Consider the following 26,881-nt stretch of genomic DNA (forward strand, 5'->3'; position numbering starts at 1 on the left):
TTCAAGCTGCTTTATTGGCATGACTGCATTCAAAACAATGTTGCCAAAGCATATTATCACTCTCTCTCTCTCTCTCTCTGTCTCTGTCTCTGTCTCAATTCTCAATTCAATAATCTTTATTGGCATGACTGTAGATTAACAATATTGCCAAAGACATTAAAATTTACAAATAAAGTACAATAATAAAAGTAAGTCAGAAAACTATAAAAAAAAAGATTAAATATATGATATATAATACAAAATACACCAATCTACAATACAATACACCAATATATAATATAGAAAAAAAAATGAATAAAGAAAAATGTAGATTGTGAGTTACAAGGACTGTAAATATAGACAGGTGTGTCAGGTGTTGTGATGGTTGTCCCTCAGGCTGTGGCATAACCTGACATAGGTTTAAGCTGCTGACTCTGTTCTCTCCAAGGATGTGTTGCATTTTAGTTTGATCAGGCAGAGAATCAAAGTCAGTGACTTTATGTTTTATTTTTGAGAGGAAGTCGGCTCTGATGTGTTCATACTTGCTGCAGTGCAACAGGAAGTGTGTCTCTGTCTCCACTTGTCTGTGTGGACAGAGCTCACACAACCTGTCCTCTCTGGGCAGCCAGGTCTGCCTGTGTCTGCCCGTCTCTATGGCCAAGCTGTGGTCACTGAGTCTGTACATGGTCAAAGTCTTCCTCAGTTTCTCATCAGTCACAGTGCTCAGATATTCTGCCACCGTGTACTGTCTATTTAGAGCCAAATAACACTGAAGTTTGCTTTGCGTTGTTGTGGTCGATGTCCAATAGTTAATGTAATGTTCTTTTTGTTTCTCTATAATTTGGTGGGTCCAGATTGTGTGAGGGCTGTGCTGAGGTCTTGTGTTGTTAGAGGAGCTGAGCCTCAGGACCAGCTGGCTGAGGGGGCTCTTCTCCATGTTCTCCTCTTGGCATTGCAGAGCTTTGTAGTGGTAGGAGTTGGGGTCACTTGTTTTAAGGTGTTTATAAAATTTGATGGCTCTTTTTTGAATTCTAATTAAAAGGGAATTGGCCTAGCTCAGCTCGGCACCCGTTGTTGGGGGTGTTCCTGTGCACTCTGAGGATGCTCTTGCAAATCTCTGTATGCAGGATTTCGATGGGGTGTTTGTCCCATTTTTCAAAATCTTGATTTGCAAGAGGACCCCACACCTCACTACCATACAGAATAATTGGTTCAATTATAGATTTGAATATTTTGAGCCAGATTCTAATGGGCATATTAATGTTTGAAGATTTCTTTATAGCATAGAAAGCCCTTCTTCCCTTCTCTCTGAGATCATCAACAGCCAGGTTAAAGTTTCCCGTGGGCGTGATGTGTAGTCCTAAGTATGTGTAGTCGTGTGTGCTCCACCTCATGAGAGCCCAGGAAAAATCTGGTTTGGTTTCCCTGACCCCTGGGTCGTTTCTGGAATATCATAATTTTGGTTTTGTCCAGATTAACTGTCAGGGCCCAGGTCTGACAGAAGGTTTGCAGGTGATCCAGTTGCTGTTGTAGTGCTTCATGTGATGGAGCCAGCAATATGAGATCATCTGCAAACAGTAGGCATTTAACCTGTGTGTCAGACAGAGTGAGACCAGGGATGTCAGATAGTTCTAGTGATTTGGCCAATTCATCGATATAGATGTTGAAGAGGGTGGGACTGAGACTGCAGCCCTGTTTTACTCCTCTACTCTGGGGGAAGAAATCTGTTTCCATGTTGTTAATTTTAACAGCACATTTCATATGACTGTACATGGTTTTGATGATGTCATAGACCTTCCCCCCTACACCCTTCTCAATTAATTTTAAGAACAGTCCATCATGCCAAATTGAGTCGAATGCTTTTTTGAAGTCTACAAAACAAGAGAAGATTTTCCTCTTGTTTTGCTGGACGTCTTTATTAATCAGGACATCATGTTCTCTGAGGAAGTCTTGCAGTCGGCTCTCTCTGTGTCTGTGTCTGTGTCTGTGTCTGTCTGTCTCTGTCTCTGTCTCTGTGTCTGTGTCTGTGTCTCTGTCTGTCTCTCTCTCTGTGTCCGTGTTTGTGTCTGTCTCTGTCTCTGTCTCTGTCTGTCTGTCTCTCTCTCTGTGTCCGTGTCTGTGTCTGTGTCTGTGTCTCTGTCTGTCTCTCTCTCTCTCTGTGTCCGTGTTTGTGTCTGTCTCTCTCTCTCTGTGTGTGTCTGTCTCTGTGTCTGTCTCTCTCTCACTCTGTCAATTCAATTCAATTTAATTCAATTCAAATGGCTTTATTGGCATGAGGTAACACTATACATAGTGCCAAAGCAAACGTTTGGAATTCAAAATAATAATAATAACAATAAAGGAAAACAATATTTACAATAAATTAATTATTATCTATACTGCTGGTGATACTGTAACTATGATTGATTCAATCACAGTCACAGCCACAATCAATCAATCTCAGTCAATAAGTAATTAATTACAATCAATCAATCAATCAATCAGTCAATCAGTTTGTGTCAACTAAAAAAAAATGTCATTAAAACTGTAGTAAAGTAATAGGCTACAGTTGAAACAAGTAGTCTGTTGTCAATTTAACAGTAATAACAAAGAAGAAGAAAACAACAAACAACAAACTTGTGTGTCAGCTGACATGTGTGTCACTCTCTGTTTCTCCGTCTATGGCAGGCAGAACCATAGACTGCTGCTAATTTCCTACTCTTTGATTCTTCTCCTAGAAGGATAGGCAGTTTGTCCTCATCTGATAGTTTAAAAAACCTTTTGTTATGGATTCAAATTTTGGGAAATATGTTTCTCTAATATGTTTATATTTTTCACATTTGGTGAGGGAATGTAACTCTGTCTCAGGGTCACTAAGGCTGCAGGGACAGCACAGCCTCCAGGTTTTCCTGTGCCTCCCTGTTTCAGTAGCAAGGCTGTGTTCACTCAGTCTGTACTTTGTCAGGGTTCCTTTTAGTGGCTGATCAGTCACCATGCTCAAATAATCTGTTGTGGTGCAGTGTCAATTTAGAGCCACACAGCACTGCATCTTGCTGTGTTTTTGTTTGTGTTTGCCAATAGGTGATGTAGTCTTGTTTTAACTGTTTTGTAGTTTGGTTGGGTCTGATCGGTGAGGTGTTCTGTTCCTGGGCTGTGTTAGTAGGACAGGTTTGTGATCTCAGCCTCAGGACCAGTTGGGTAAGGGGGTTCCTTCTGCTCATGTCTTGGCATTGCAGGGCTTGGTAATGATGGGTATTTGCCTAATTCTGCTCTGCATGCACTGTTTGTTGCCTTCCTCTGGACATGTAGAAGAATTTTACACAACTCTGCATGCAGGGTCTCAATGGGGTGTTTATCCCACTGAGTAAAGTCATGTTTTGTAAGTGGACCCCACACCTCACTGCCATAGAGTGCGATTGGTTGAATAACACATTCGACTAATTTTAGCCAAATTCGTATTGGTATTTCTGTTTGTATATTTTTCTTTATGGCATAGAAAGCCCGGCATGCTTTCTCTCTCAGCTCATGAACTGCATCATTAAAATGTCCACTTGAACTTAGTTGTATTCCTAGATAGGTTAAGTATTCTGTCCTCATTTTACCAATTTTTACGCTGCACATATTGCCAGAATACATTGATTTAACAATATCATATGTTTTACCCCCTATACCACTCTCAAGGATTTTGTAGAATAATCCAACATGCCAAATAGAATCAAAAGCTTTTTGGAAGTCAATAAAACTGGCATACATTTTGGTTTTATTTTGGTTTATATGTTTATCAATTAGGGTATGTAGGGTGTAAATATGATTGGTTGTGCGTTGTTTTGGTATGAATCCAGTTTGGCTTTTGCTCAAGACATTGTTCTTGGTAAGGAAGTTCATAAGACTGGTGTTCATAATATTGCAGAAAACCTTCCCCAGATTACTGTACACACAGATGCCTTGATCATTATTAGGGTCAAATTGTCTCCGTTTTTATAGATTGGGGTTATAAATCCGAGATTTCAGATCTCAGGAAAAAAACCTACACTCAAAACCAAAATGAATAGTTTGAATATGGCCAATTGGATTTTTTTGTCCATGTTTTTGGCATCTCATTCAGGGTGCCATCAGGCCCACAAGCTTTTTTAGATTTGAGGGTCTGCAGTTTCTTTAGGAGTTCCTGCTCAGTCATTGGTGAGTCTAATGGATTCTGATTATTTTTTATAGCTAGTTCTAATTTAGTCAATTCTCATGAATTTGAGATTGCTCTGTGTTTGCATTAATGTGAACAGTGTGATACAGTGTTTTAAAATGAGTGGTCCATATATCACTGTTTTGTATGACCAATTCTTGGTGTTGAGGTTTGTTTAGGTTTTTCCAGTGTTGCCAGAAGTTGTTTGTGTTGATTGCCTCTTCAATTATTGTCAGTTGCTGTTTGTTATATTGTTGTTTTTTGAGTCTGAGTGCATGTTTGTAGAGTTTTAGGGTCTCACAGTAAAGAATGCGTAGATCAGCATTGTGGGGGTCTCTGTGGTTTTGGTTTGATAGCGTTCTAAGGTTTTATTTTTAATCATTTTACAATCTGTATCAAACCAGTTTTTATTTGTTTTTTTTTTAATGTTATTTTTATTGAATTTTCAATTTAACACACAAATAGTTAACAAACATTAACCAAAAGACATACAGAACAGAAAATTCCCACCCCAAACTAATAACAACAGGCGCTGCAGAGAAACAATCAAAATAAAAGAGAAGAAAGCAAAAATGTTTGTACCAAATTTACATTAGTATGACAGGGAGCAAGTAAACAAGCAAGGGTACAAATACATATAGCGGTCAGACAACGCCTTCTAGAGATGAGCCATTTAAAGTCTCTGTAAAAAGGAGTACATAGGCTTCCAAATTCTCCAGAATTTGTCCGATTTGTGATTGAGGTCATGAGTCAATTTTTCCAAGGGGAGAAGGGCTGATATTTGTGATATCCACATGTCAGTCGTGGGGACCTGGGGGGTTGACCATTGTAGCAGAATACACTTCTTGGCCAAGAATAGAAGGATAATTAGCAGAGATTCAGTATCTGTGTCAAAAAGATTGTCCGGGATATGACTTAACAAACAAAATGGAGCAGTCAATGAGAAATGTTTACCAGTAACCTCCTGAATCACTGAATGGATCCCATTCCAGAATGGCTGGATGCGGTCACATGACCAAAATAAATGAATAAGTGTACCTTTATGCTTTTTACATTTAAAACACAGGTTTGAAATGTTCGGGAACATTCTCTGGAGGCGAATAGGTGTAAAATAGACTCACAAGTCTCACGCTTTGCTTAACTAAAGACTGATGACTTTCTCCCTGATTTTGTGTTTAGGTGGGCAAATACAATTTCAGAGTTTAAAAAAACTCCCTACGTTGCAGAACCAATAGTAAATCTGCAGGGCGGTCCTTCGGTGGCTCGCTGAACTCTTGTGCTCATAAACATAGTCCGACTAGAAACACGTGTAGCGGTACAAAATGGCTCAGCCGTGCTCGCAGAAAACGGCATCAAAGTTAGTGGATGTTTGTCACGTTTGCGGCGACACATTCTCGCCAACTAAAAGAAACAAACATAATCTTTTACAAGGCCATGACTCATCCGTCTGCCCGGACTATAGAGGGAATCGCCTTGTTGTTTACAAATACTTCCGGGTAGAAAACCAGCAGAGCTTTTAGCTATATATATAGTCTATATATCACATTTTTCACATCACTGTATCACCGTTTGGACTAATCCGATGTTTATAAAGTCTATAAACACAATGATTGAACAAACATTACTATTTCTGTGTGCACGTTTAGCTGGGCTAACCGTGCACACAGAAATAGCTGTTAGCCCTGTTCGCCGTTAGCGGTGTCTGTAATAGGTAATAACTCATTAAACGGTCCATGAAAAAAAATATTTTTTCCAGCAGATATCTTAGTTACAACATGATTGAGCTAGCAAAGCAGTTTTGTGTTGCTATGTGTGGTATTTATTCAGTTTTGGGAAATCATGATGTCTAGAAAGCATCAGCTGTCAGGGACAGCTAACAGCAGCAGCAAAGCTAACATCAGGACGTCATCTGTTAAAAGTCTCCCATTGTCGGATACGACATGAAACTACTCCAGTTAGCTCAATCATGCTGTAACTAAGACATCCGCTGGAAAAAATATTTTCTTCACGGATGAGCACACGTTTGATAAAACGGTTAAATCTCTCGGCATCCATTTTCAAGCTCTCTGTGTGTTTGTTTCCTTGCGGACGAGAAAAGGGGGAGTGCACATTTCCGGAAAAGCGTGTCCTTTGTTGCCGGGCCATTTTCGCCGGTGTGTTAAACACACTTTAGAAAGGAGTGTCCCCAGACTATCAGAAGGCGGAAATCTCTGATTGTCTATTGACTAGGTGTAAAATAGATCCTGTGAAAAAGTTTGAAATTTTGTTCATGTATAGAGATTAGGAATTCATAAGTAGAAGTACATTTTGGAAAAATCCCATTACAGATCTTAGACCAGTCTGCGGGACTAAATATCACCGCGCAATATCATCGCGCTCCCACAACAGCTTCAAGGGGTCATAGGCTGAAGTTTTCCAGTTCTGACAATTCCATACGGATCATGTTTTTCTTTAATAAAGACTGTATAAAATGGCGAATTTGGAAGTACTTAAAAAGATCTTTGCGGGGAATGTCAGACTCAGCCCTGATTTGCTGAAATGGGTTCAAAGAATCAGAGATCAACAGGGCTGCAAAATCTGGCAAGCCCTTAGCAACCCAATCCATCAGACCGATGCTCCCTATCTGAAGTGGTAAAGGGGGACCGAGTTGAAATAAAAGGTGGAATATTTAGGTATTTCTTCACATCCCTCCAGACTAGTAACATATTGTATACGATCATATTATTTTTAAGGGAATTTATCTGATCTATATTGTTGATGAAGGGGAGAGAATTTAGTCTTCTAGGGTGGCATGATAGGGTCTCAAGACCGATCCATAGAGAGTCTTTCCTATTCATGAACCAGTTTGTCATCATTTTAAATTGGGCTGACCAATAGTAGAATTGTAGATTGGGCAAAGATAAGCCTCACAGTTCCTTTGACTTAGTGAGTTTAGAAAATTTAACTCTTTGATATTGATTATTCCCCTATATAATGGGAAATGCAAGAGTTGAGTGACTTAAAAAATACTGGGGTCAAATAGCATGGAAGATTTTGAAATAAATAGCTTAAGTGGGGAAGAATATTCATTTTTATAGTGTTGATTCTCCCAAGGAAAGATTTCGGTAAAGAGGACCACTTTTTCAGATCTGCCTTAATTTTTTGAATTAAGGGGGAATAATTGGTCTCAAGTAAATTATTTAAATCAGGAGTAACAAAAACACCTAGATATCTGAAACCCCTCTTCGACAGCTGGAAAGGAGTCTGTATGGTCAGTCAGTAATTTTGCAACTATTTTGTAATCCACATTGAGAAGGCTGATAGGTCTGTACGATGAACAGTCCAAGGGGTTTTTGTCTTTTTTTTTTAAGAGCAAACTAATAGAGGCATATCTCCAGGAGGGAGGGGTATCACCTTTCAAAATATTATTAATAACGGGCATAAATATTCGTTGAATCTCTGGCCAAAATTTCTTAAAAAATTCTAATGGAAATCCGTCTGGCCCCAGACATTTCCCGTTCAGTATGGATTGAATTGCGGCCCAGACTTCCTCTGTTGTGAATGTAGCATCTAATCTGGATCGATCCTCCTCCGCAATGATGGGTAGAGATAAATGATTTAAATAAGAATCTATGTCGGTCTCAGATTTCTCTGAACTGTAGAGGGATTTGTAGAAGTCTCTGAATGTGTTATTAATTATCAGCGGGTCACATGAGACTTGGCCACTTGGCATTCTTATTGTGTTAATTGAGCGATCATTCTGATTTTTTAATTGATAAGCAAGTAAGCGGCTAGATTTGTTGCCATATTCATAATACTTCTGCTTGGTGAAAAGTAGTAATTTCTGAATGTGGCGAGAATGGTCCATATTAAGTGCAGTCCTAGCAGACACTAATGCTTTTAAGTTTATGGCTGTAGGTGATTGTTTATGTATTTGTTCCAACCTATTAATCAGAATCAGAATCAGAAATACTTTATTGATCCCCGAGGGGAAATTGTTTATGTTACAGTTGCTCCTTGCAAGAGAGGAAAGATACGTGAAAATATAAGAAATTTAAACATTAGTATTAACAAATATAGAGTTAAATAAACAGGAATTATTAACAAACATAAACTTAAATAAATATATATATATATACATATATATATATTGTAAACTGAACAAGATTATTTACACAAACAAAATATATACAGTCAGGGTGAATGGGGTTATTGCACAAGTTAGATTAAATTACTGCAGTGTGTGAAAAAGTCACAGGGCCACTCAGAGGGAGGAGTTGTACAGTTTGATGGCCACAGGCAGGAATGATTTCCTGTGGCGCTCAGTGGTACATCTTGGTGGTATGAGTCTCCCACTGAAAGTACTCTTGTGCCTGACCAGCACATGGTGGAGTGGGTGTGAGACATTGTCCAAGATAGTTCGTAGCTTAGACAGCATCCTCCTCTCTGACACCACCATCAGAGAGTCACACTCTGTTCCCACGACGTCACTGGCCTTGTGGATCAGTTTGTTGAGTCTGTTGGCGTCCGCCACCCTCAGCCTGCTGCCCCAGCACACAACAGCATAGAGGATAGCACTGGCCACCACAGACTCATAGAAGATCCTGAGCATAGTCCGGCAGATGTTGAAGGACCTCAGTCGCCTCAGAAAATAGAGACGGCTCTGGCCCTTCCTGTAGAGAGCGTTAGTGTTCTTAACCCAGTCCAGTTTATTGTCAGTGTGTACCCCAGGTACTTATAGCTCTCCACAATGTCCACACTGACCCCCTGGATGGAAACAGGGGTCACCGGTGTCTTGGTCCTCCTCAGATCCACCGCCAGTTCCTTTGTCTTTGCCACGTTGAGCTGCAGATGGTTCTGCTCACACCATGTGACAAAGTTATCCACAACAGCCCTGTACTCATCCTCATCACCCTTGGTGATACATCCAACTATAGCAGAGTCATCAGAAAACTTCTGAAGATGGCAGGTCTCAGTGCGATAGCTGAAGTCCGTGGTGTAGAGGGTGAAGAGGAAGGGAGAGAGGACAGTCCCCTGCGGGGCCCCGGTATTGCTGACCACTCTGTCTGACACACAGCATTGCAAGCGCACATACTGTGGTCTGCCAGTCAAGTAGTCTACAATCCAGGACACCAGGGGGGCATCCACCTGCATTGCTGTCAGCTTGTCACCCAGTAGAGCTGGACGGATGGTGTTGAACGCCAGAGAAGTCAAAAACATGACCCTCACAGTGCTCCGGCTTATCCAGATGGGTGTAGACACGGTTGAGCAGGTAGATGATGGCGTCCTCAACTCCAAGTCGGGGCTGATAGGCGAACTGGAGGGGGTCCAAAAGTGGCTTGACCATGGGCCGGAGCTGCTCCAAGACGAGTCTCTCCAGGGTCTTCATGATGTGGGAGGTCAATGCCACGGGTCTGTAGTCCTTGGAGCCACTGGGACGTGACGTCTTGGGTACAGGAACAAGGCAGGATGTCTTCCACAGCAAGGGGACCCTCTGGAGACTCAGGCTCATGTTGAAGACATGCTGAAGTACTCCACATAGCTGGGGGGCACAGGCTTTGAGCACCCTGGGGCTGACACCATCAGGGCCTGCAGCCTTATTTGAGTGGAGTCTCATCAGCTGTCTTCTCACATGGTCAGCAGTGAAGCACACTGTGGAGGTGACGACACGTGGGGGAGGGGTGTAGTCCTCATGATGGAGAGAGCAGTCAGTGTGACCACGGGGGGAGGAGGTGTGAGGAGGAGGAGGAGGGGGGGTCAAGCAGGAGGGTGTTGAGGTGTGAGAGGGAGGAGGAGGAGGAGGAGGGCAGAGTGGGAGATGGTTGACCAAGACAGACAGCAGAAGAGTCGGGGGGGATGGGCAGGTCCAGCAGTGTCAAATCTGTTAAAACAGATTCAGTTCATTGGCCCTGTCCACGCTGCCTTCAACTCCTCTGTGGTTGTTGGTCCTGAAGCCAGTGATGGTCCTCATTCCACTCCAGACCTCTCTCATGTTGTTCTGCTGGAGTTTCCTCTCCAGCTTCCTCCTGTACCTCTCCTTAGCTTCCCTTATCTTCATCTTCAGCTCCCCCTGTATTGTTCTCACCTCCTCCCTGTCACCAGCTCTGAAGGCCCTCTTATTTGAGTTGAGGATGGCTTTGATGTCCTTTGTTACCCACGGTTTGTTATTTGGGTAACAATGGACAGTCCTGGCTGGGACAGTGGAGTCCACACAGAAACTGATGTAGTCCGTGATGCATTCTGTGAGCCCGTCGATGTCCTCCCCATGTGGCTCACAGAGTGCCTGCCAGTCTGTCACCCCAAAACAGCCCTGCAGTGTCTCATAAGCCTCCTCCGACCATCTCCTCACTGTCCTCATGGTCGCTGGCTGGCTCTTGACTAGTGGTACATAGCAGGGGTTGAGGTGCACCAGGTTGTGGTCTGACCTACCCAGAAGGGGGAGGGGAGAGCAGCTGTATGCATCTTTGGCGTTTGTATACAGCAAGTCCAGTGTCCTCTCCTCTCTGGTAGGGCAGCTCACATACTGTGTGAATGTGGGTAATATTGTTGCCATGGTGACATGGTTGAAGTCACCCGAGATAGCTATGAAGGCACTCGGGTGTTTAGTCTGCAGGCGGGCTATGGCGGAGTGAATGACGTCACATGCCGACGTCGGGTTGGCAGAGGGGGGGGATGTAAACAGTCACAATAATGGCATGTGAAAACTCCCTGGGCAAATAATACAGCCTGAGTCCAACAGCAAACAGTTCAATGTCTTGGGTTATTAACTTCCTTTTCAAGATTTTTCCTGTTGCCCTCTAACACTTTTTTTGGTGAGAAGTGTAGGAGATAAGATGCCTGCGTAGAGTGGCCTGAGCTGCATCCCAGATCATAGCAGGGGACACTGGGGAGTTTTTATTCTCATGCCAGAATTGCGATAAATTGTCGCAGACAAAAGTGCAAAAGGGATCGTTATTCAAAAATAAAGAATTAAATTTCCAAGTTGGAGATCTAGAAATATTAAATGTTGGGTTGATAAGCAAATTCACTGAGGCGTGGTCTGATAAAACAATAGAATCTACAGTACAGGCCAAAAGTTTGGACACACCTTCTCATTCAATGCGTTATCTTTATTTTCATGACTATTTACATTGTAGATTCTCACTGAAGGCATCAAAACTATGAATGAACACATGTGGAGTTATGTACTTAACAAAAAAAGGTGAAATAACTGAAAACATGTTTTATATTCTAGTTTCTTCAAAATAGCCACCCTTTGCTCTGATTACTGCTTTGCACACTCTTGGCATTCTCTCCATGAGCTTCAAGAGGTAGTCACCTGAAATGGTTTCCACTTCACAGGTGTGCCTTATCAGGGTTAATTAGTGGAATTTCTTGCTTTATCAATGGGGTTGGGACCATCAGTTGTGTTGTGCAGAAGTCAGGTTAATACACAGCCGACAGCCCTATTGGACAACTGTTAAAATTCATATTATGGCAAGAACCAATCATCTAACTAAAGAAAAACGAGTGGCCATCATTACTTTAAGAAATCAAGGTCAGTCAGTCCGGAAAATTGCAAAAACTTTAAATGTGTCCCCAAGTGGAGTCGCAAAAACCATCAAGCGCTACAACGAAACTGGCACACATGAGGACTGAGCCAGGAAAGGAAGACCAAGAGTCACCTCTGCTTCTGAGGATAAGTTCATCTGAGTCACCAGCCTCAGAAATCGTAAGTTAACAGCAGCTCAGATCAGAGACCAGATGAATGCCACACAGAGTTCTAGCAGCAGACCCATCTCTAGAACAACTGTTAAGAGGAGACTGCGTGAATCAGGCCTTCATGGTCAAATAGCTGCTAGGAAACCACTGCTAAGGAGAGGCAACAAGCAGAAGAGATTTGTTTGGGCCAAGAAACACAAGGAATGGACATTAGACCAGTGGAAATCTGTGCTTTGGTCTGATGAGTCCAAATTTGAGATCTTTGGTTCCAACCGCCGTGTCTTTGTGAGACGCAGAAAAGGTGAACGGATGGATTCCACATGCCTGGTTCCCACTGTGAAGCATGGAGGAGGAGGTGTGATGGTGTGGGGGTGTTTTGCTGGTGACACTGTTGGGGATTTATTCAAAATTGAAGGCACACTGAACCAGCATGGCTACCACAGCATCCTGCAGCGACATGCCATCCCATCCGGTTTGCGTTTAGTTGGACGATCATTTATTTTTCAACAGGACAATGACCCCAAACACACCTCCAGGCTGTGTAAGGGCTATTTGACCAAGAAGGAGAGTGATGGAGTGCTGCGGCAGATGACCTGGCCTCCACAGTCACCGGACCTGAACCCAATCGAGATGGTTTGGGGTGAGCTGGACCGCAGAGTGAAGGCAAAGGGGCCAACAAGTGCTAAACACCTCTGGGAACTCCTTCAAGACTGTTGGAAAACCATTTCAGGTGACTACCTCTTGAAGCTCATGGAGAGAATGCCAAGAGTGTGCAAAGCAGTAATCAGAGCAAAGGGTGGCTATTTTGAAGAAACTAGAATATAAAACATGTTTTCAGTTATTTCACCTTTTTGTTAAGTACATAACTCCACATGTGTTCATTCATAGTTTTGATGCCTTCAGTGAGAATCTACAATGTAAATAGTCATGAAAATAAAGAAAACGCATTGAATGAGAAGGTGTGTCCAAACTTTTGGCCTGTACTGTATATTGCGCAAACAAATAATTCCCTATCTGTTAATAAGAGCTCTTTCTTTAGTTATAACTGTATGTAATATTTGCCCATTTTTAGGGGATCAATTTAAATATGTAGATCAGATTCATACCAAATGATTAATCCTCCGGATTTCCTACCTCTATTTGTGTTGCTGTGTTTCTGAGATGGTACTATAATTTATCTATAATTGCTAGGACAGTGGGTAATAGTGGCTTTACACCATGTGTCCTGTAGAATGACGATATCAATATCTGTAAGGTTTGTAAAGTCTGGCGCCAAACTCTTCAGCCCGAAGGTTGAAGATTTTAAGCGCTGTATATTCCACATGCATACTGAAAGGGATTTCATTGTACAAGACAGGTGACAGGTAGACCAGAAAACAATTGAAAACAATTGGACTGTCAAGAGAGCCACAAACACTGAACCGTATAAAATGTAACATGTTGGAACAATATCTAGTTAAAAGTATTCCTTCAAAGATATAAAATGTTAATAGGTATTCTTTACCTTTTCAGAGGTTGTGTGTGTGTGTGTGTGTGTGTGTGTGTGTGTGTGCATGTGCATGTGTGTGTCATTACAACACTAGTTCAGTTTTGTGCAGATATACTGAAGGAGTTGTTTAATCTCATTTATCTCTTCTCGGTCCACTCGTCCTTGGAGGGCCTCTGTGTAGCTGTGTGGGGCTTGGTGTGACTCTGTCTGCTGTAACTGTGGGACGGGGTTGGACAGGGGCCGGGGACCAGGCTCTTGGTTCTGGTAGACTCTCTGGTTTTTTGTGGGGTAGTAGCCTGAGTCAGGGCCTGTCTGACTTTGCTGCTGGAGGTGGTGGTAGTGGGGGTCTGTGGGGTATGCTGGGTCTGGGTGGATGTCTGGGAGGTCTTTGGCTCCTGACGGGATCTGGTGCGTAATGAGGGTCCCTGGTAGGTCCTTTGTCTGGTCCTCTGGTTGGTGTGAGATGGAGGCTTTGACGGCCCAGTGCCACATCCTTCAGTGTTTTGGTAAATATGCCCACTGCCTGCTTTTTTAAGTGGGAGTGGTCAAACAGGTGCTCAGGAGTTATGGTTGGATGATGTGCAATGTGCACATTAGGGAATGAGGCACAGACTCTGGTGATGTCAGTGTTCACCCTGTGGATGGTCTTGGGGTGAAAGTCTCTGCAGGGTAGCAGGGTAGAGATGGTGATACGTAAGTTTGGAAAGGATGCGGCTGCTTCCTCTGCTATATTGGTGACCAGACTTACCAACCTTTTCCTGCTCCTCACGCAGGTTGGTGATGCCAGTGTGGATCTTGTCTTTCCTGTGCTGCATCCTCACTGGGTGGTGGGGGCTCAGTGATTGGAGGGCTGGGGGCGTGAGAGGTTGTGGCTGTTCTATACATGTAGGTGTCTCTACAGTCTGTGTTCTGTGCTGTAGCTCCACCATGATGGCTGATAATTCCCTTGTCATCTCGTCTCTCATCTGCGCTATTTCTCTTCTTATGGTGTCTCTTGTTTTCCCACAGCTTTGTGACGAGGGCCTGTTTGTCCTTCTGCAGGTTGGAGATCTGTTCCCTCAGCTCTTGTGTAGTAGTCTCCATCTGGGGCTTATATTAGCTGAGTTGTTCCTGGAGGTCAGGGTGTGGTGTGGTGCTGGTGGGGAGTAGCTGTTCTCTCAGCTCGGTCAGCTCCACCTCTAGCAGAGCCAGTCTGTCTCTCAGGAGGCTGATGGTGTGTTGGTCTGGATGCTGGTTGTTATGGTCAGGCATGGGGAGCTTTGAGCAGTGCTGTGGACCTGACTGTCTGCTGTTGTGGTGCATGTGGTGATGGGAGAGCTCGGAGTGCTTCCTGTGTTCTTTTTAGATGCTGCTATTTTCTTCAGAGTAGGAAAGCTCTGTACAAAGGAACTGAGGGTTCATTGCCTTGCACCATGATTGTACCATTTTGGTAAAAGTTGATGGTCAATATCCTTCTCTCTTGGCACTTATCTTCATCCTCAAAGATCTGAATTTGTCTCCCCTTGCAGATTCCTCTCTTGACGCAGAAGCCGTAGTGCTCTGATATGGCTGTATGCCATGCAGTGATATAGGGTGACGATATTTTGATTTCCAAAAAAGAGGACATTTGGCCGGCCACAACATAGCCTACTTAAATGATACTCGCAGTTTACTCAAAGACGCCTTATCATTTTAATATATTTAAAATGTATATGCATGGATAGAAAATTCAGTTATATTACAAAATAATATCTCTCAAAGACAGAAATTCAGATAGATAGGCCCCAATAGGGACACATACACACACTAGAGTGTGGTGATCTGAGCCCGACGGTACCCGATGGGTCGGGCTGGGTTTGGTCAAAAATGTAGCTTGTATTCGGGCTCGGGTCGGATTCGGTCTTTCAGTGAAAATGTAGTGTAAAAATAAATAAAATCCTATTGTCTGTCCTGTTTATTGCTTGGGCGCTGTTATTTACGTGACAGCACCTGAACATAACACACACAGACACACATTGGCTGTTTGTTTCTACCTCTCCCCTCGCTGGAAGTCTCGGACCTCCCGCTGCCCGCTCCCGTCTCAAACACGGAGGTCTCCCTCTCCGCAGCTGAGCACGCCCGGCATGTTAAATAGCCTGTAACCGTAACAACTGTGTGACACAAACTCAGTGCTTTGGTCATTAAATAATGTTGGGCTCGGTTCTGGTTTGCACAGAAATATGCAGCTCGTGCCGCACCCTAACACACACACACAAACACACGGAAAACTGGACATTATCATCAGTTTAGAAAACCCCCCCGGATGCCCCGGACGGGACGTGAAAAGTGGACATGTCCAGGCAAAAGAGGACGTTTGGTCAGCCTAAGTGATATGCTCAGTGTAAAACAGCAGATTGGTAACAACATCAGTGTTATTAAAGCAGTCAGCAAGTCTCTGGATATTTTCTTTGGATTCTATGTTTGAACTGTATTCTTCCATTTTCTGATTTTATCTCCTCAGGGTACTCAAAAACTGGAGAAGCAAAGTGTCCCTTACTGCCGCTGTAGTTTCAGTGGTCATGTTGCTATAGCAATCAAACAACTGCCAAGGTTGTAGCGATTCTAGCTAGCTAGCTAGCAAAAACGATTTTTTTCGTTAGCTAGCAACAACACACACAAAATAAAAAACAAACAAAAAAGCAGCTTCTTAGCGAGCAAGTAATAAGGAAGTAATCTTCTGCGCCTTTCTTGCTATCAGGTTAGTGTTATTTTCCCACCTGGTTCTCTGTGGGAAGCTGAGGCTCACAGAGCTGGCAGTTGGCAGTTGGTTAGCTAGCTAGCAACGTTTGTCAGTTGGAAAAATAAACCTACATTGAGGTTTCCAAGTCAAGAAAAAAAAAATTGACAGAAAAATATAATTGTCTTTTTTATGAAGGTATTCCACTTGTTCTTGATGTTTGTATCTCTCTTGACAATCCAAAAGCTCAATATTAAATCAGGAGCTCTTCCTCAGCATGTCATCTTGTCACGTGTCTGTCTCTGTCTCTCTGTCTGCAGGTGTATTTTACTCATCGTGCTGTTTGCTCAGTACCTGAGAGCTACATCACTTCCTGTTCCTGTTTACAGCAGGGAGAAAGGCCTGACCTCCACCAAAGTCCAGATCTTCAAAATGTTTCCTGTAAATAAACCAATAAAAGAAAACACAAATACAAATAGGTGATGTGTCAGGTGACCTGTCAGGTGACCAGTCAGGTGATGTGTCAGGTGATGTGTCAGGTGACCTATTAGGTAACCTGTCAGGTGACCTATTAGGTGATGTGTCAGATGACCAGTCAGGTGATGTGTCAGGTGACCTATTAGGTGACGCATCAGGTGACCTGTCAGGTGACTTATTAGGTGATGTGTCAGGTGATGTGTCAGGAGACCTATTAGGTGACGCGTCAGGTGACCTGTCAGGTGACCTATTAGGTGATGTGTCAGGAGACCTATTAGATGACCTATTAGGTGATGTATCAGGTGACATGTCAGGTGATGTGTCATGTGACCTGTCAAGTGATGTGTCAGGTGATTTATCAGGTGATGTGTCAGGTGACCTATTAGGTGATGTGTCAGATGACCAGTCAGGTGATGTGTCAGGTGACGTGTCAGGTGACCGGTCAGGTGACTGTCAGGTGACCAGGTAATGCGTAACCTGACACATCACCTGACATGTCACCTAACATGTCACCTGACAAGTGTCAGTTAAAGTGTCAGGTGAGGTGTAAGTTAAAGTACTCGTACTCGTACTCGTACTCGTCGTCCTCCGCTTATCTGGGTCCGGGTCGCGGGGGCAGCAGCCTCAGCAAGGAAGCCCAGACAGTCCTCTCCCCAGCCACTTCCATCAGCTCTTCCGCAGGAACCCCGAGGCGTTCCCAGGCCAGCCGGGTGATGTAGTCCCTCCAGCGTGTCCTGGGGCGGCCCCGAGGTCTCCTCCTGGTTGGACATGCCCGAAACACCTCCCAAGGGAGGCGTCCGGGAGGCATCCTTACTAGATGCCCGAACCACCTCAACTGGCTCCTCTCGATGTGGAGGAGCAGCGGCTCTACTCCGAGTCCCTCCCGAATGTCTGAGCTCCTCACCCTATCCCTAAGGCTGAGCCCAGCCACCCTGCGGAGGAAACTCATTTCGGCCGCTTGTATTCGCGATCTCATTCTTTCGGTCACTACCCAGAGCTCGTGACCATAGGTGAGGGTTGGAACGAAGATCGAACGGTAAATCGAGAGCTTCGCTTTCTGGGTAAGCTTTTCCCCTGTTCACCACAACGGACCGGTTAAGCGCCCGCATCACTGCTGACGCTGCCCCAATCTGCCTGTCAATCTCCCGCTCCATCCTACCCTCACTCGTGAACAAGATCCCGAGATACTTAAACTCCTCCACCTGAGGAAGGACCTCCCCCCTGACCTGGAGTGGGCAATCCACCCTTTTCCGGCTGAGGACCATGGCCTCAGACTTGGAGGTGCTGATTCTCATCCCAGCCGCTTCACACTCGGCTGCGAACCGCCCCAGTGAGAGCTGGAGGTCACTGTTCGATGGAGCTAGGAGGACCACGTCATCCGCAAATAGCAGGGACGAGATTCTCCCATCACCGAACCTGACACTCTCCACCACTCAGCTGCGCCTAGAAATTCTGTCCATAAAAGTTATGAACAGAACCGGTGACAAAGGGCAGCCCTGGCGGAGTCCAACCCTCACTGGGAACAGGTCCGACTTACTGCCAGCCACGCGAACCAGACTCATGCTCCTTCGGTACAGAGACTAGATGGCCCTTAGCAAGGGGCCACCCACCCCATACTCCCGGAGCACCCCCCACAGGATGCCCCTGGGGACACGGTCGTAAACCTTCTCCAAATCCAGAAAACACATGTGGACTGGTTGGGCGAACTCCCATGCCCCCTCCAGCACCCTGGCGAGGGTAAAGAGCTGGTCCACGGTTCTGCGTCCGGGACGAAAACCACATTGCTCCTCCTCGATCCGAGGTTCAACTATCGACCGGACCCTCTTCTCCAGCACCCTGGAGTAGACCTTACCGGGTAGGCTGAGGAGTGTGATCCCCCTGTAGTTGGAACACACCCTCTGGTCCCCTTTCTTGAAAATGGGGACCACCCGGTCTGCCACTCCAGAGGCACTGCCCCCGATGTCCACGCAATGCTGCAGCGGCGTGTCAGCCAAGACAGCCCTACAACATCCAGAGCCTTGAGATATCCGGGACGAATCTCATCCACCCCCGGGGCTCTGCCGCCTCGGAGTTGTTTCACCACCTCGGCGACTTCTGCCCCAGAAATTGGACGACCCACCCCCGGGACCCCCATCTCTGTTTCCTCACTGGAATATGTGTTGGTGGGATTGAGGAGCTCCTCAAAGTATTCCTTCCACCGCCCGACAATGTCCCCAATTGACGTCAGCAGCTCCCCGCCCCCACTGTAAACAGTGTGAACAAGTTGCCGCCTTCCCCCCCTGAGGCGCCGGACGGTTTGCCAGAACCTTTTTGGAGCTGATTGATAGTCTTTCTCCATGGCCTCACCGTACTCCTCCCACGCCCGAGTTTTTGCCTCCACGACTGCCGCCGCTGTGCTCCGCTTGGCCCGCCGGTACCCGTCAGCTGCTTCCGGAGACCCACAGACCAACCATGCCCTGTAGGCCTCCTTCTTCAGCCTGACGGCTCCCCTCACCTCTGGTGTCCACCAGCTGGATTACCGCCGCGACTGGCACCAGCGGCCTTGCGGCCACAGCTCGCAACCACCGCCTCAACAATGGCAGAGCGGAACAAGGCCCATTCGACTCAATGTCCCCTCCGCCTCGGACGCGCGGTCAGCTCTCCCGGAGGTGGGAGTTGAAGATCATCTGGACAGGTTCTTCCGCCAGGCGTTCCCAGCAGACCCTCACTGTTCGTTTGGGCCTGCCAGGTCTGCGCGGCGCCTTCCCCCACCATCTGATCCAACTCACCACCAGGTGGTGATCAGTTGACAGCTCTGCTCCTCTCTTCACCCGAGTGTCCAGAACATATGGCCGTAGATCAAATGATACGACTACAAAGTCGATCATTGACCTGCGGTCAGGCTGTCCTGGTGCCACGTGCACCGATGGACATCCTTATGTTTGAACATGGTGTTAGTTATGGCCAAACTGCGACCCGCACAGAAGTCCAATAACTGAACACCACTCGGGTTCAGATCGGGCAGGCCGTTCCTCCCAATCACGCCCCTCCAGGTCCTGCTGTCATTACCCACGTGAGCGTTGAAGTCCCCCAGCAGAACAATGGAGTCCCCAGTTGGGGCACTGTCCAGCACCCATCCCAGGGACTCCAAAAAGGGTGGGTACTCTGAACTGTTGTTCGGTGCATAAGCACAGACAACAGTCAGGACCAGTTCCCCGACCCGAAGGCGCAGGGAAGCAACCCTTTCGTCTACTGGGGTAAACCCCAACGTACAGGCAGAGAGTCTGGGGCTATCAGAAAGCCCACCCAGGCCCTCCGCCTCTCACCCGGAGCAACTCCAGCGAAGGAGAGAGTCCAACCCCTCTCAAGGACTAGGGTTCCAGAGCCGGAACTATGTGTCGAGGTGAGGCCGACTATATCTAGCCGGTAACGCTCAGCCTCTTCCACAAGCTCCGGCTCCTTCCCCGCCAAAGAGGTGATATTCCATGTCCCAAGAGCCAACTTCTGTAACCGAGGATCAGACCGCCAAGGCCCCCGCCTTGGTCTGCTGCCCAATCCACATTGCACTGAACCCTTCTGGATCCCTCTACGGGTGGTGGGCCTGCAGGGGGACGAACCCATGTAGCCGGTTGGGGCTGGGCCCGGCCGGACCCCATGGGCGAAGGCCTGACCACCAGGCGCTCGCCCACGGACCTCAACCCCAGGCCTGGCTCCAGGGCGGGGCCCCAGTAACCCTCCGGGCCGGGTACACATATCCTTGATCATAACCATCATGAAGGGTCTTTTGAACCGTTCTTCGTCTGACCCTTCGCCCAGAACCAATCTGCCATGGGAAACCCTACCAGGGGCAAAATGCCCCCGACAGCATAGCTCCTAGGGTCATTAGGGCACTCAAACTCCTCCACCACGATAAGGTGACGGTTCTCGGAGGAGTGTTAAAGTGTCAGTTAAGTTGTTAGGTGAGGTGTCAGTTAAAGTGTCAGGTGAAGTGTCAGTTAAATTGTCAGGTGAGGTGTTAGTTAAAGTGTAAGGTGAAGTGTCAGTTAAATTGTCAGGTGAAGTGTCAGTGAAAGTGTCAGGTGAAATGTCAGTTAAGGTGTCAGTTAAATTGTCAGGTGAAGTGTCAGTTAAGTTGTTAGGTGAGTTGTCAGTTAAAGTGTCAGGTGAAGTGTCAGGTGAAGTGTCAGTTAAGTTGTCAGTTAAGTTGTTAGGTGAGGTGTCAGTTAAAGTGTCAGGTGAAGTGTCAGGTGAAGTGTCAGTTAAGTTGTTAGTTAAGTTGTTAGGTGAGGTGTCAGTTAAAGTGTCAGGTGAAGTGTCAGTTAAGGTGTCAGTTAAGTTGTTAGGTGAGGTGTCAGTTAAAGTGTCAGGTGAAGTGTCAGGTGAAGTGTCAGTTAAGTTGTTAGGTGAGGTGTCAGTTAAAGTGTCAGGTGAAGTGTCAGGTGAGGTGTTAGTTAAAGTGTAAGGTGAGGTGTCAGTTAAAGTGTCAGGTGAAGTGTCATTTAAGGTGTCAGGTGAAGTGTCAGTTAAATTGTCAGGTGAAGTGTCAGTTAAGTTGTTAGGTGAGGTGTCAGTTAAAGTGTCAGGTGAAGTGTCAGTTAAAGGGTCAGGTGAAGTGTCAGTTAAATTGTCAGGTGAAGTGTCAGTTAAGTTGTTAGGTGAGGTGTCAGTTAAAGTGTCAGGTGAAGTGTCAGTTAAATTGTCAGGCGAGGTGTCAGTTAAAGGGTCAGGTGAAGTGTCAGTTAAATTGTCAGGTGAAGTGTCAGTTAAGTTGTTAGGTGAGGTGTCAGTTAAAGTGTCAGGTGAAGTGTCAGGTGAGGTGTTAGTTAAAGTGTAAGGTGAGGTGTCAGTTAAAGTGTCAGTTAAAGTGTCAGGTGAAGTGTCAGTTAAGGTGTCAGTTAAATTGTCAGGTGAAGTGTCAGTGAAAGTGTAAGGTGAGGTGTCAGTTAAGGTGTCAGTTGAGGTGTCAGTTAAATTGTCAGGTGAAGTGTTAGTTAAATTGTCAGGTGAAGTGTCAGTTAAAGTGTCAGGTGAGGTGTCAGTTTCCAACTTTCTGTTGTGTCTCTCAGATCATCCTCGCCATCATGGTTGTCTGGCTGGTTTGCTACATTCTCACTCTGACAAATCTGTTGCCGAGTGATCCTGGTCGCTATGGACACAAGGCTCGGACCGATGCCCGTGGTGACATCATGGCCTCATCACCCTGGTTCAGAGTACCCTACCCCTGTAAGACACCTGACATCATTCAATCACAGGCTTCACACCTGTCACTGACATCAGCCAATCACGGAATTCGCACCTGTCACTGACGTCAACCAATCACAGAATTCACACCTGTCACTGACGTCAACCAATCACGGGCTTCACACCTGTTACTGACATCAGCCAATCACGAGCTTCACACCTGTCACTGACATCATTCAATCACGGAATTCACACCTGTCACTGACATCAGCCAATCACGGGCTTCACACCTGTCACTGACATCATTCAATCACGGAATTCACACCTGTCACTGACATCAGCCAATCATGGGCTTCACACCTGTCACTGACATCAGCCAATCACGGAATTCACACCTGTCACTGACATCATTCAATCACGGAATTCACACCTGTCACTGACATCATTCAATCACGGAATTCACACCTGTCACTGACATCAGCCAATCATGGGCTTCACACCTGTCACTGACATCAGCCAATCACGGAATTCACACCTGTCACTGACATCAGCCAATCACGGAATTCACACCTGTCACTGACATCATTCAATCACGGAATTCACACCTGTCACTGACATCAGCCAATCACGGAATTCACACCTGTCACTGACATCATTCAATCACGGAATTCACACCTGTCACTGACATCAGCCAGTCACGGAATTCACACCTGTCACTGACATCATTCAATCACGGAATTCACACCTGTCACTGACATCAGCCAATCACGGAATTCACACCTGTCACTGACATCATTCAATCACGGGCTTCACACCTGTCACTGACATCAGCCAATCACGAGCTTCACACCTCTGGTTTCTTATAGGCCAGTGGGGGCTGCCAGTAGTAACAGTTGCTGGGGTGTTGGGTATGCTGAGTGCCACCATGGCGGGCATCGTGGAGTCAATTGGCGATTATTATGCCTGTGCTCGTCTGTCTGGAGCCCCACCCCCTCCAGTCCACGCCATCAACAGGTGAAACAGGAAGTAAACAGGAAGTCATGTAACCTTACCTCTGTCCGACAGGTGTTTACTGATTTCTGGTTGTTGTTTGTTTCAGAGGGATTTTCACTGAAGGCGTATGTTGCATCATTGCTGGACTGTTGGGGACAGGAAACGGCTCCACGTCTTCCAGTCCAAATATAGGCGTCCTGGGCATCACCAAGGTAATTGAGGCCACGCGATCTCACACCCACTGGTTTGGTAGAAATATACTTGATCAGCATCCCAGAACCTCCTGCAACTAGCCCTCAGGTCCCTGCAACTAGTCCTTAGGTCCCTGCAACTAGTCCTTAGGTCCCTGCAACTAGTCCTTAGGGCCCTGCAACTAGTCCTCAGGTCTCTGCAACTAGTCCCCTGTAACTAGTCCTCATGTCCCTGCAACTAGTTCCAATTTCTCTGAAACTTGTCCTCAGGTCCCTGAAACTAGCCCATGGAGATATAAGGTCTTTTATTGTAGAGGGGGGGTATTGGATGGAGGGCTGATGACAAGGGCAAGGAGATCCACAGTAGAGGAAGGCAGCAGTGATGTGGAGACGTGGATGTGCAGGTAAGTGGCTGGCAGCTGGATGAGCAGGTGATGGATCTGCAGCAGAGGAGTAAATTAAGTTAAGCACTGGAAAGTCACAGAGAAGCAAAGCTTTAGAACACTGTAGATTTGGCCTGAAGCGTACTACCGCAGCAGTGAAACAACAATCTGGCGTTGAGCGGCTGGAAAACTGGGGTAGATATACTGTAGGGCTGATGAGCTGATGGTTTGCAGGTGACTGGCTTGGAACAGGTGTGTCAGATCAGCAGTGACCAGGGAGCCGGAAGCAGAGGAGCGCCACGCCCACCACACAGACACAGAGAAACAGACAGAGGAGCACAGGGGACACAAGGGTAGGGGAAACACAAGGAAAAAACTGGAGGCCAGGCTGTGGCTGCAACAGGGTCTCTGAAACTAGTCCTCAGGTATCTGCAACTAGTCCTTGGGTCTCTGAAACTAGTCCTCATGTCTCTGCAACTAGCCCTCAGGTCTCTGCAACTAGTCCCCTGTAACTAGTCCTCATGTCCCTGCAACTAGTTCCAATTTCTCTGAAACTTGTCCTCAGGTCCCTGAAACTAGCCCTCACATCCCTGCAACTAGTCCTCATGTTCCTGCAACTAGCCCTCACATCCCTGCAACTAGCCCTCATGTCCCTGCAACTAGCCCTCACATCCCTGCAACTAGCCCTCATGTCCCTGCAACTAGCCCTCACATCCCTGCAACTAGTCCTCATGTCCCTGCAACTAGTCCTCTTGTCTGTGAAGCCCTTTTTAGATAGGAATTGTGCAAATTTGCAGGAAAGCCCAATCAGTCTTTTTTCAGCATTGGCAGTATAAAGACAAAATTGGGGAGTGCAGCAAAATGCCGCCTACCTACTTTTGTTTATACAGAATGTGCCTTTTTCGGGGCAATGGGGGGCGTGAGGGTTAATGGCCTCTTTGGCCTGTGTGTCTAAACACTCACAGTTTGCAGGCAAAGCGGCCCAACATTTGCGGAAAATATGGCGGTGTAAGAGGGGCTTCAAACTATTCCTCAGGTCTCTCCAACTAGTCCTTGTGTTTCTGAAACTAGTCCTCAGGTCTCTCCAACCAGTACTTGTGTCTCTGAAACTAGTCCGCTTTAACTAGTCTGTATGTCTTCGCAACAAGTCCTCAGGTCGGATGTTTTAGCGTTTGTTAGAGAAAAGTTGTTTTTTACAAATGTCTTCAGTCTCTTTTTGGTGTTTGTTGTTCGGGTCAGTTTAAATGTTTTATTGTTTCTATGAAACCATCTTAAATTAAAATCTTATGTAAATAAAAATTTCATATAAATAAAATCAATCTGAAATTAAAAACATTTTAGTGATAAAAAATATAATTTAAATTAAATCTGTTTATTGTTTATTTGTGTTTATTAAAGTTTATCTAAATATTAATTAAACACAGAAGTTGTGAAACTCAAACAAATTGTCCGCCGTCTTCACAGCTTCTATCAGATGTTGCTAAGTTACCGTCCATCTGCAGCTCAGTCGATGAGACGTATTGTCCACTGTGCAAGGGATTGTGGGTCAGAAAAATGTGTATGTGTGAGAACTGTAAAACGAGACAGGAAGTGCATCCTGGTATTTTGGTCAAACTGCAGCTGACGATCGGAACAGTAGGTGGTGTGAATATTAAACAAAGACCAGAGAGTTTCCTGCAGTCAGTTCATGAGGTGGACGTTTGATTCATTGACCCTCTGTGCAGGTGGGCAGCAGGCGGGTGGTGCAGTATGGAGCAGGAATCATGTTGATTCTGGGATCAGTCGGAAAGTTCACGGCTCTATTCGCCTCCCTGCCGGATCCCATCCTAGGAGGGATGTTCTGCACGCTGTTCGGTGAGTCACTGTCACAGGTTGTATCTGATCCAGGTGTGTCAGTGATATCATAATAATCCAGGTGTGTCAATGATGTCATAATAATCCAGGTGTGGTGGTGATGTCATAATAATCCAGGTATGTTAGTGATGTCATAATAATCCAAGTTGTCAATGATGTCATAATAATCCAGGTGTGTCAGTGATGTCATAATAATCCAGGTGTGTCAATGATGTCATAATAATCCAGGTGTGTCAGTCATGTCATAATAATAATCCAGGTGTGTCAGTGATGTCATAATAATCCAGGTGTGTCAATGATGTCATAATAATCCAGGTGTGTCAGTCATGTCATAATAATCCAGGTGTGTCAATGATGTCATAATAATCCAGGTGTGTCAGTCATGTCATAATAATAATCCAGGTGTGTCAGTGATGTCATAATAATCCAGGTGTATCAGTTATGTCATAATAATAATAATCCAGGTGTGTCAATGATATCATAATAATCCAGGTGTGTCAGTTATGTCATAATAATAATAATCCAGGTGTGTCAGTGATGTCATAATAATCCAGGTGTGTCAGTTATGTCATAATAATAATAATCCAGGTGTGTCAATGATATCATAATAATCCAGGTGTGTCGGTGATGTCTTAATAATCCAGGTGTGTCAATGATGTCATAATAATCCAGGTGTGCCGGTGATGTCATAATTATCCAGGTGTGTCAGTGATGTCATAATAATCCAGGTGTGTCAGTGATGTCATAATAATCCAGGTGTGTCGGTATCTCTCAGGTATGATCACGGCTGTCGGGCTATCTAACCTGCAGCTGGTGGATTTGAACTCATCCAGAAATCTTTTCGTTCTTGGGTTCTCAATGTTTTTCGGTCTGACTCTGCCAACGTACCTGGACGCACACCCCGATTCCATCAGCACAGGTGAGTGTGTGTGTGTGTAACGTCTTGTTATTTTTCTGGATAAAGTTTAAGTCTCGATGATTTGTTTTTCATTTTACATGTTCTGATTTTCGTACGTAGACGAAGGTTTTTGTGATAATCTGATCCAGGATCAGTCACCTCGGCTGTGACCAGAAGTCTCTGTCAAAGGTCAAAGACATCATTTCTGTAAGGTTTAAATAAAGTTTGTGTAAAATGTGTGTGTGTGTGTGTGTGTGTGTGTGTGTGTGTGTGTGTGTTCAGGTCTGACGGAGCTGGATCAGATTCTGACAGTTCTTTTGTCGACCGAAATGTTTGTTGGCGGTTTTCTGGCTTTTTGTCTCGACAACACGATACCAGGTAAAACATACACGCACACGCACACGCACACACACACACACAGACACAGACACACACACAGAGACACAGACACACACACACACACACACACACACACACACAGACAGATGGTCAGCTGTTGTCATGGATGACAGTGTTGAGTGAGATGAATCTGTCTCATAGTGATGAAGAGAAACAATTATAAACACACTTTGTGTGTGTGTGTGTGTGTGTGTGTGTGTGTGTGTGTGTGTGTGTGTTTTAGTGTGTGTGAATGTGACTTGTAGTGTAAAAACTGCTTTGAGTGGTCAGATCATCACATGATCCAGAACACCAGTCACCTTTAAAATCAGTTAAACTTATCACATGGAAGGATTTTTCAGTGCCATTATTAGTTCTTGGTTATTAGTTCCTGATGTTTCCTGCCACACCAGAGACAATAAAACACTGGATTTATTTTATGCCAACACCAAGGAGGCATACCACTCATCCCCCCTGCCCCCCCCTGGGAAGAGCTGATCACAACCTGGTTCATCTTCTGCCTGTCTACAGACCTCTGGTGCAGAGAG

At 45.5% G+C, this 26,881-nt stretch overlaps 1 protein-coding gene and 1 long non-coding RNA gene across 24 annotated transcripts in view; both read left to right on the forward strand.

Annotated features, from left to right (window-relative positions):
- slc23a1 (solute carrier family 23 member 1) overlaps positions 1-26,881 on the forward strand; it is a 53,501-nt gene that overhangs the window by 23,448 nt on the left and 3,172 nt on the right. The window contains exons 7-13 of the mRNA XM_049591324.1: positions 16,320-16,440; positions 21,522-21,678; positions 22,503-22,650; positions 22,736-22,841; positions 24,928-25,057; positions 25,833-25,976; positions 26,238-26,333. Coding sequence (XP_049447281.1) covers positions 16,320-16,440; positions 21,522-21,678; positions 22,503-22,650; positions 22,736-22,841; positions 24,928-25,057; positions 25,833-25,976; positions 26,238-26,333 — 902 coding nt within the window. The remainder of the gene's footprint in view (positions 1-16,319; positions 16,441-21,521; positions 21,679-22,502; positions 22,651-22,735; positions 22,842-24,927; positions 25,058-25,832; positions 25,977-26,237; positions 26,334-26,881) is intronic.
- Positions 20,190-21,496, forward strand: LOC125898942 (uncharacterized). 23 transcript variants are annotated; one of them, XR_007450671.1, is made up of 4 exons: positions 20,190-20,491; positions 20,552-20,594; positions 20,739-20,918; positions 20,967-21,381. It is a non-coding gene; the product is annotated as an uncharacterized LOC125898942 (long non-coding RNA). The 23 variants fall into 23 exon arrangements; XR_007450685.1 differs by having other exon boundaries at positions 20,739-20,815; positions 20,960-21,381; XR_007450689.1 differs by having other exon boundaries at positions 20,739-20,755; positions 20,960-21,381.

Source organism: Epinephelus fuscoguttatus, linkage group LG12, assembly GCF_011397635.1.
Source record: "Epinephelus fuscoguttatus linkage group LG12, E.fuscoguttatus.final_Chr_v1".
NCBI classification, from domain to species: Eukaryota; Metazoa; Chordata; class Actinopteri; order Perciformes; family Serranidae; genus Epinephelus; species Epinephelus fuscoguttatus.